This window comes from Neomonachus schauinslandi, chromosome X (genome assembly GCF_002201575.2).
Source record: "Neomonachus schauinslandi chromosome X, ASM220157v2, whole genome shotgun sequence".
In the NCBI taxonomy this organism is placed as follows: Eukaryota; Metazoa; Chordata; class Mammalia; order Carnivora; family Phocidae; genus Neomonachus; species Neomonachus schauinslandi.
The window spans coordinates 83,800,477-83,810,920 of record NC_058419.1 but is presented as its reverse complement, the minus strand read 5'-3'; the positions used below and the strand labels follow the sequence as shown (position 1 = coordinate 83,810,920).

At 43.2% G+C, this 10,444-nt stretch overlaps 1 protein-coding gene across 1 annotated transcript in view; it reads right to left on the bottom strand.

Annotated features, from left to right (window-relative positions):
- Positions 1 to 2,959: 2,959 nt before the first annotated feature.
- Positions 2,960 to 10,444, bottom strand: part of AKAP4 (A-kinase anchoring protein 4) — a 10,266-nt gene continuing 2,781 nt past the window's right edge. Inside the window, exons 3-6 of the mRNA XM_021678732.1 lie at positions 9,587 to 9,637; positions 8,929 to 9,030; positions 4,314 to 6,452; positions 2,960 to 3,290 (exon numbers count right to left, since the gene is read on the bottom strand). Of these exons, the coding sequence (XP_021534407.1) occupies positions 3,135 to 3,290; positions 4,314 to 6,452; positions 8,929 to 9,030; positions 9,587 to 9,637 (2,448 nt within the window). The 3' untranslated portion in view covers positions 2,960 to 3,134. The remainder of the gene's footprint in view (positions 3,291 to 4,313; positions 6,453 to 8,928; positions 9,031 to 9,586; positions 9,638 to 10,444) is intronic.

Here is a 10,444-nt window from a genome sequence, read left to right as displayed (position 1 = left end):
CTTTCAGAGGTAGAGTTTAGGGATTCATCAGTTGCATGTAACACCCAGTGCTCATTACATCCTGTGTCCTCCTTAATGTCCATCACCAGTTACCCCATCCCCCCATCCCCCTCCCCTCCAGCAGCCCTCAGTTTGTTTCCCTGAGTTAAGAGTCTCTTATGGTTTGTCTCCCTCTCTGATTAAAAAAAAAATGAGTTTTATGGGGCGCCTGGGTGGCTCAGTTGGTTGGGCGACTGCCTTCGGCTCAGGTCATGATCCTGGAGTCCCGGGATCGAGTCCCACGTCGGGCTCCCTGCTCAGCAGGGAGTCTGCTTCTCCCTCTGACCCTCCCCCCTCTCATGCTATCTCTATGTCATTCTCTCTCTCAAATAAATAAATAAAATCTTTAAAAAAATGAGTTTTTTAAGGTTTAAGTGAAACTTTGTTTTCTTTGTTTTGTCCCCCTCAATCCAAATTTTATTTCCCCTTTCCCAGACTTGTTTGACTTCTTATTTGTTCTCTTCCTAAGTTTTTTAGGCAGGGACTTAATTCATTGTTGCTTTTTTTGTACTGATACAGGTTTTGGGGGCAATACGTTCTCTAAATATTGCCTTGGAAATCTCCCACAAAGTGTTACTCCCATAAAATCAGTCTTGCCAATTTTTCCTTTTACCTCAAGCTCCATTATGGTTTGGCACAGTGCCATTACTGATCTTCTGTATTACAATTTTTGATATTTTGTTCAGCATGGATTTGGGGGAACATTAATTTCAATTTTTTTTGAAGATAGTGCATTAAAACCTTTCTTTTGATTACTGAGTTTTTGGTTCCCCCTTAAATTTTGTCCCCGAGGCGAGTGCCTCTCTCACCTCACCTCAGCCTAGTCGTGGCCCTGCAGTAACCTCCCAGATGAGTTTTGCTCACAACTTCCTTTTGAAATGGAGGCCTGATGTTCAGAGACACAACTGTCAGATATTTCAAGCCAATTCAATCACCCACCAGGAGATACTCATGGATTCCTTCTCTTTCTGCTCCTGTCGTCCCTTTCCTACTACACTTGGGGCTCTCTGCTCAGCCAAAGTCCTTGTCTATTTTCAACTGCTGCCATTGAGCATGGCCACATTGCTGATAGGGTGCCTGGGGTCACGTCTCCATTTAGAGAGGTGAAAGGCCAGGGCCTCACCCTCCAGGAATAAACCCCAAGGACTGTTGAGCTCCTCCAGACCCTTGTCAGAGCCCTTTGTGGTCCAAAGCATTCCATTCTCTGCTGGAGTCTGTCAGCTCTGGCAAAAATCAAGTTTCCTCACCCTAATCTTACCTCATCCACACAAGTTTCCTTGAGAAATTATGGAAGAGAAACGCTTTCTTAGAATCCTCAAATGTCAGAACTGGAAGGGCCCTTAGAGACCATTTTGCCCCAACTCCCCTCATTTAGCAGAACATATAACTTCCTTTGCTCTATTTCCACGTTCCAAGGAATCCCCAAGGCCGTCTCATAATAAAAATCAGGAGGAAGTCAAGAGCCAAGTTAATCAGGGAAGTAAACTACTATGGGACCCAGCTGTGCTCAGGGAGGATTGCATCATCAGAAATCCAGCCCTGGTCCCACATTTGTTTATTAAGGATTTTCTTCAAGGAGAAAGGGAAGGATCTGTGGTAGCTCAACTCCAAAGCTTTTCATGGGGCGGCTGTGACTGGAAAAGGTTTGATTAGCTTTCATTCATGTCGGGGGAGTTCTAAAAGTCCTGCTTTGAAGAGGCCTGCCTTTACTTCTGACTGGTCCAAGCGTTGGGGAGAAGTGGGCAAGGTTTGCCTCTGTGCCGCTTACGTCCCCCCAAAAAGTACCTCTGTGGGTCCCATACTCAGAGAATCCTGCTTTCAGTTTGGAAGCATATCAAGAGCACTTGAAACTATGTTAGGATGGGCTTTGCAGGGTACAGCTTCCTTCATGTAGCTACATTTATAACAAGATTCCCCTGTGTAAAGCATCCTCCCGTCCATCGCTCCACTTGAACCTCTAGTGAAGGTAGTTTTGGGCTACACTTTACAGGTAAGGAAACAGGCTGGGTCTAGGTGACTCTGTAAAGCCATGTGACTAGTAAGAGGCACAAGCTTTGACTTTTGAATCCAGAAGGATCTCACATGCTGTGCTTGTTCTACAAAGCCCCGGCACCTCAAAGGCACCAGCGTATGCCACAGCAAACTGGCTAACAGAGGACCACACAGCTGAAACCATTGTTTTGATCTTGTTTGCAATGAATTCTAGCATTATGATTGACTTCTGAGAAGCATGAAACAAATCTAAGGACTTAGAGCTAGTCTCAAAAGAGACACTGGGATTCACCTAGGGTGGCCGTGAATTTACCATCCTATAGCTTTCTTCTCAGAAGAATTTTCTCTCAGACTGATGGAAGACAAGGAAATCTTAATCAGTTGCAGCAAATGACTTCTCAGAAAGCTTTATTCACACATAAGAGGATCAGATCCAATTGTGGTTCTGGATAGTATTTATCCATGTGCAGTGAACAGTGAGGGTGTGTGTGAGGCAAGGGGGAGAAATGTCCCCCCTTGCCTGGGTAATGAGTAATATACTTACTTTCTTCAGCTAGATTTCTTATAAGATAGCCTATCTTCAGGCTCTTAATAAAAAAAAAAAAAACCCAAGAAGCCTGCATCCTTGGGATTAGAAGGGGGAAATATCAAGTTAGGTAGGCAATTCTGAGAGAAACAGGGAGGCCACAGGTGGCAAAGCTCTAAAGAGACTGTAAGATGAGATCATTTGGACAAACCAGATTACTTAGGGACTTAGGACATATGTTATATCCCTGTGTCTTGGGTGCTCAGAAAAGAACCCAGGGTGAGATCTGGACACAAGTTCAACCCTGTATCACCCATTCTCCCAGAATTCAACCCATTCTCCTCCCTTGCCTCAGATCTATCTGATCAAGAAAACAATTACACTTTTAAAATTTTTTTTATTCATGTTCTTGCCCAGCTTTTGGACACCCTGTATTTGCACAGTCCAACTGCTCAGATGTATTAGGAAATACAATCATGTGGTATGCAGTTCACTGGCCTGATGGGTAGGGGTGTTCAGGCCGGGATGGAATGCTGCTAGGGGGAGTAAATGGAGAGGAGTCAAAGGAGTTGTTAGCTCACAGGTTAGTGAGCAACCAGTCTAGCAGTTGTTTCCTAGCCATGTTTCCCACAGCTTCATCCAGTTGTCGCTCCTTGGCAAACTTCATGACCTCTTGAAGAAGATCCCCTACACTGTACCCCTTCTCTGCTGCCTTAGCTGAAACTTCAGGAAGCTGTGGAGAGAGCAGAGGTAGCGTTGAGTCACGTGATGCTTTTGGAGAAGGGACCCAGATGGATCAAGTGGACCCTCCCCCACTCACCTTCCCACCCATGCTTCTAGGACTAGAGTAAAGCCTGACACAGATCCAGGACCAGAGGCTCCTGACCTGACTTTCCTTTTTCCTTGTGCCTCCTCTAATGACATGGCTCCAAATGCCACAGGACTTTCTTTTTGAGCTTTAGAAAGCAAGCTCTGGAACTAAATGTGTTCACCAAATACTTCTCATAGGTGCTAGATCCTTCAGTTAGCCTGTGATGATTGCTAGGTCAAGGTTAGGGGTCGCCATTCCCCAGCTTCCCTAAAAAAGTATGAGGTGGGAAGTAGGGACAATCTCCTGGTCCTGGACTGAAAATAATTCGGTTCAGTATTTTATTTCTCTTAACTCCATCTGATGTAAAAAACACAGCTGTGGGGTGTGTGTGTGAGAGAGGGAGGGAAGGAGAGAGAGGAGAGAGAGAGGAGAGAGAACTTGTATGTGCATGAATGCTGGCCTCTGTGAAAGTGGAGGGCAAGGCCAGGACTAGGGCGAAGCAAGTGAGGTACCTAGGGCAAAAAATTTAAGCAGGTAAGTACTCTTGGGGCACTTGCAGGACACATGAGTTTGGGGAGGAGCTCCCTTTTTCTTTTTTTTTTTTCTCTCTCCAATCCTTTGAGGGCCTTCAAACTCAAAACGTAAGACTTAAAAATTGCTCCCTGATGTGTTACCGAATAGTTTGTTGAAAGGATCACTGATACAGTGAGCTAACCTCACTTCTCCCCTTGGTGGAAATGCGCAGGCCTTGAGGTATCCAGAGCCCCACTCAGTTAATGGTTTATCACTTTGTCTTTTTATGAAGTGCAAGCAATTCATGAAGTGCACAGTAAAGAATAGGCTTGGGAAAAAATTGGACTGCTCTTGGGCTCTAAGTACAATGCTGCCTCCCTCCCCCTGCCCACTGCAACCCTCTTTTCTTCTTGCACCTGTTGCGTCGCTTACCTTCTCCAGTTGTCCATCGTCATCTCCCATGAAGTAGAGCATGGGCACATTAAATTGGGAGGCTGCAATCCACTGGAGGACAGCCTGGAGCTGCTTCTGCAAGCTGCTTGTTGAGCACTGATTATTAACTATGACTTCAGGCCCAGGAGAGTCTTGATAGCGCTGTGACATCGCACCATCATGACTACATCTGGAGCCACCAACCTGGTAATTGGGGTTGTTTGCCAAGGCTGCTTGTTCTTCCAACTCAGCAAGGGCTGCCCCATTATTACTATACTTAGCCATGATAAGGCACAACTTCATCACAGATTCTACCAGTTGATCTATAAATTGGCGGTTCACTTGCTTCATCCCACTGATAAAGTCAAGTTCTTGATTGTCCTGGCATTGTTCTTCTCCTCTGTCAGGCTTCTTGGACATGGAAGCCGCTTTGTCTGTCCTGGGCTCAGAACGCTTGTTCTCACCTTCGCATAGATCCTCACAGTTGAAGGGGCTCTCACTAAGCAGTTTCTCAATCAGCATTAGAACGATGTTTGACATATCCAGCTTCTGAGAGTCCAACTGTTGATTTTCCTTCAGGGAGGTGGATGGTCCTGGAGCTCCACTAGATTCTAGATGTTTCACTGAAAGTGCCTTGGCACTTTGGCCACTTCCAGACTTTTCGTATTGGGCACTCTGACTCATATAGCCCATGGTAGAACCAGGACACTCTTCTTCACATGCATCTTTGCCTTTGGCCTGCTGGGTCAGATGGTACTGGATCAGCATAAGGGCAGACACAATCAAGTCCTTTGCCAGTGAATCCGTGGAAGGGCTGATCTTTTCTCTTTTTTCCTCTTTATTGGCACATGCTTTGCCAGGCATCTTGCCTTGGTTTCCTTGCTTTTGGTTCCACATGGTCAGGCTCTCCTTGAGGATGTGCTCACTGACTTTCTCGGCGCTGGTCAACGACTTGCACTGCTCTGGTTTCATTTTGCCTTTGTCCTTCCCCTTCATCTCAGCTTTCATGGCTGAGAATTCAAGACTTTGTTTCTTGCATTTGGGATCTTGGGACCCAGCTTTCAAGGTTGCATATGACAGACTCTGAGATTTAGTCTCCTTCTTCTCGCCAAGAAGAGCACTGACCAGACGCTTCAGCATAGCCTCCATGATATCTGCAGCATTTTGTTTTCCGTGGTTGAACAGATTCCTCTTGACAGCAGAGACAAAGTCCAAGTCGGTCATCAGGACCCCAGTGATATTATGCAGGTTCTTCATGCAGGAATCAATCAAATCAGACACGATTTCTTTGGTGTGTTTTAACAACACTCTCTTCAGGACCATGCAGGCTGGGATTGGCTTTCCAGAGCTATGTACTTTCAAAGTCTTCATAACAGAGACCATCATGTCAGATGCTACCTGATTTGCATAAACCATGAGCCCTTTGCTGATAGAATCTGCAAATTCTTTACTATCTCTTTGGCACATCTGTTTGTCCCCACCCTTGTTCTTGTTGGATAATTCACTATACAGAAAGGTTTTCCGGCCACCTTCCTTGCACTCTTCCCCAGTGCCCCGCATTTCTGCCGAGGTCAATTCCACAGCATCATGGGCCATTTCAGAAGCAATCTTGCTCACAGCACTGTGGGGGCTGTTTTTCCCTTTGTCCCCAGAGAATGGGTAGAGAGAATGATGGAGGCATTTGCTTCCACCTTCCAACTTCTCCTTGATCTCCTTACGGGCCATCTGGATTACCAGGGAGGATAGTCGGTTGACGTAGAAGGAAAGGTCATCCATAGAACATTCACCATCAGGGGAAATCATTGCCCTCTGAGTGCTAGGAGATTTGGCTGGAGGAGTGGAAGGACTCTGGTTATTGTTGGTGTTTTTGCCTGCTGTCATTTCTAGATGTAGGCTTTGAGGTCCGTTGGCCATATAATCCATGTTCAGTTGATCAGCATAGACACTGTAGCAGTTCCCAGAGGGTAGTTTGTGATATTTGCCTTCTGTGTCTCCTACTTTATGTTTACAGCTAGAGGCCGAGGGGCTCAGTGCATGTTGAAAACCCAAGGCATACTTCTGGAGGTCACTGAGAAGCCAGTTGAGGACACTTATGGGATCAGAGGGAGCTTGTTTGAAAAGGCACACAGATCCCTCCGTCTAAAAAAAGAAGAACACCTATCCATAAGAGTTTGGGTAGGGTACTTCTTTTCCTTATTTTATTTAGAAGATATATCTTCTAAACTGCACAGATTAGGGATTTGGCCTTTAGAATTTGCATGAGAACATAACATACAATTAAAACCATTAATACACAAACACAAGTGGCAGCAGCAAAAGCTGAGTATATGCATTTGTGTACTTAACTATATTTAAGTGTTATCAATATATTTGTCAATTTCATCTGTGTATGTGTTCTTATCTCAGTATGTCAAAAATGTATCCTTGTATCCATTGTGTGCATATGCACATCAATACAGCAATTTGTAAGTGTGAGTATCTCTATAGATGTGAGAATGTGTCAATCTGTCTTGTGAAAGGTGTAAATGTGCCTGTGTGTATGTGTGTGTATACGTGTATGTCAGTGCCCATGTGTGAGTATGTGTAAGCATGTGTAATAATGTGTTGACATCAATACTCATTGCCTACTGTATAGGCCAACATGTATATGTTAGCGTGTACCTTTTGTACATGTGTGGGATTGTAACCATAAGCGTGTGTATGTCAGGGTGTCTGAGAATATGCAAATAAACAAGTGTCGATTGGAAGTGATGTGCATATATTTATGATGTAAATCTACTAGTATGTATCGTGCAGCTATAAATGCATTTGTATATATTAGAGCATACATTCACATATTAACATATATACTCAATAATGTATGATATGTTAATAAATGTGTATGTTAAAATATGAATTGTATGTGTAAATAGGTGATTGTATAGTGACTGTGTAGTCTGTCAATAAATTAGGTGTCATTTATGTTATATTTATATGCTGTGTCTGTGCTTGAGAATGTGTGTCAAATTGCACACACCCCGGCATTTGAGTTTGTGTGTGAGAACATGAGTGGGGATGTTATTGCAGTTGTGTTGATGTGTGTATCAGTGCATACAAATAAGAGTTAGTGACTTTGTATCATTTTGTTTAAGTTTCTATGGGTGCGTATCAGCATGAAGTATATTTATGTGTGTATGCCTATACCTGAGTCTGTATGGTTACTGTGTTTTGATCAAAGGCTATGGGTGTGTGAGTATACGTTTATGTGTGGTGTGCATGGATATATATGGGTGTTTATGTGTGTCATATGTGGGCATGTCCAGGTATCTGGCTGTATAACTATATACCTTTGTGTATGTGTGTAAGTCATTGTTTATGAATAGGTCAATATACCTAAGTTTGGTATATTAGTGCTTGTGTGTTTGTTGATGTCACGTGTAGCCAGACATGAGCACATCTTTGCTTGTATGAATTATTTTTTGTTAATGTATATAAATGTATGTATCGATGTGTGTGTCTCTTGGATAGATTTGTATGCTTGTGACTGTGTGTGCCCGTGTCTGGATATGTGTATATGTATTGTACACATCTTCTACTTGGCGCTAAATGCCATTGCCCTCTTTGCCCCTTCCACTGCTTCATCTCCTGTCTTTTCACAGAATTCCTGGAAACGTGAGGTCATGAGGTCAACTTTTTGCGAACAGGTTTGACACAATCAAGGAGATCTGCCTTGTGTGCAGGAAAATATGGACGGCTCTTTTAAAAATAAACACCAGGTATAATTTATCCCTTTCTTGAGACTCCAAAATGGAGTTGGCAACCCCCAACTGAACCCAAAACTATTTAGAGACTATTTTGTAACTGGCTTTTCCTTCCTTAGAGCCCACTCTCATTATTCTAAATGTGTCTGGGGCCAGAAATGATGTTTCTCATTATAACATGAGCCCAGGAAGATAGAACAAGAAATATTTGACTCTTTTGCACTAAAGCAAAATATCCCGTTCTAGTACCAGCCGTTCCAGGCTTGTAGGACTGTGGGGGTGACTTCTCATGTGTTCTAATGCTTACCCCAAACCAGGAGCCTAACAGATATAATTTAGAATACTTACACAAAAACAAAGGATTCTGTATGTGACAGTGGCATGCAAGTCTAATTTGTTCTAATTTTATGCTGCCCAACAGCCTAGGTAATCTCTTAGACAACAGGGTAGGAACAAGGCAACTATAGTTCTTGGTCATTGTGGATTCTCTCTGCTCCATATCCTCGTTCTTCCCTCTTGGTCTCTGGGCAACATAGGGCACACAAGTCTATTACAAGCCAGCAAAGAACGTTGCAAAGGATCTTGCTTATAAGCCCATATCTTTATTAGGATAAGAATAGCAAGGTTATATTTGGAGTAGGCCCCTGAAATCAGGAAAGGGCATTCTGAGCCTCTGTGATTAGTGCCATTGTTAGATACCCGGGCATTGAACTTACCGTGACTCTCGACTTAGGACTGCGTTCTCTAGAATGTCATAGTGTTCAAATTTATGGGCCTGTTTGACAATAGTTATCTTACTATCTCTGAACCAGAGTCCTCAGACTCAGCATTGGGCTCTGAGAACTAGAAAGGGTGAGCTCAGAGGCTAAGTATACCTTAGACTGGTCTTGCTTCTCGGTATCCTTGATCACAATAATCTCTTTTTCTTCCAGATTTCCCAAGTTTAAGTCACCTTCCAAACTGGAACCAGCAGCATCCTATGGAATTAAGGGGTAAGATTTTTATGAAGTGGATTTTTGAGACGTCTCTAGGCTGCCCTCCTAGGCTCACTTCAAAGTATGAATGCTATGTCCCCTATTATCCCTCTTCTTTCTGAAGGAGAGGTAGGACTGTGATGCTAGCTAGTCTTTGAAGAATGATAAAGTTCCCACCACAAATTACTACTCCCCTCACCCTGGCCCCACTGAAGGTATTCACAAAGTTTTCAGTCTCAGGAACCATATTCCATTAATCATCAAACTTTTGGACAGGGTTTTTTTTTTAACTTCACTTCTCTGACATGCTATTTTCCAGGCTTTAATTCTTTCAGCCCTACCAACAACTTAAGTGGCTTCTAAAATGAGACTTGGTATCAAGAGTGACAATAAATGCTGAACCAGAGATCCTGGGCTTCCAAGAACAATGGCTTTCCACTTGAGACTCCTCCACCTTTCCACCCTCTGCTACAACCTTTCCCTTTCCTCATGCTGCCCCTGATAACCCTTCTCAGCAGTTTCCCACCCATTCCAAGTGAGGGAAGCAGAGAATACCCACCTTGCAATCTTTACCTTCCACATTCAGGGTGGACACGTCAACGAAGCATATCTGCATCAAATTAGGAGAGTGAATTTAGAAAAACTCTAAAGACCATAATTTCTTTCTGGGAGATGACAATACCTACCTTATAAGGTTTTTGTGAGGACTGATTGAGATACTGCATGGAAAACTTTTAGCAGAGTGCCTGTACATAGTAAGTACTCAATAAATGTTAATATGATTATTATGAGGCAGACAAAAGCTTAGCATCACTATATTTCCTAAACGAGAATACCTACCTGTCATAGAGAGGCCCAAAATATCCACATTTATTGAGAAAACTGAGAAGAGAGGTGGCTTGCCTGACTGACACAAACTTGAAGGTGGAACTTCCATTAGAAGTTGATTCCCCTGGCCCCCAGTTTAGAGCCCTTTCTGCTATAGTGTTTCCAAAGTGTGGTATTTTTACTATTGATGATATAGAATATTTTTGGTGGTACATAAGTAGATGTTTGTATTAATAGGTGCATTTGTTGTTGTTTATTTGGAAAATACATCCTAAAACGTCAAACCTGTGGTATTGTGGACAATAGTGCCTAGGGTGATGGTAATTTTTAAATGTATTTGAATTTTAAATTCATTTTTAAAAACATTACAAAAACACATATTAAGTAGTATGAGTGGCACTTGAACATGATAAAAAATGTGAAGTACTATGCAAATCGCTGAAAGTTTGGGAAACAGAGCGTGAAGTATTTTGTCCTCCTGAGGGAGTCCCACTTTAGTGTAACTTACTGGTAGCTAGGTGACATTGTGACTTCAGAAGTGTTAGGTAATAGGGGCTGGTAACTAGGCAACCACCACTCCTCCCCCCCC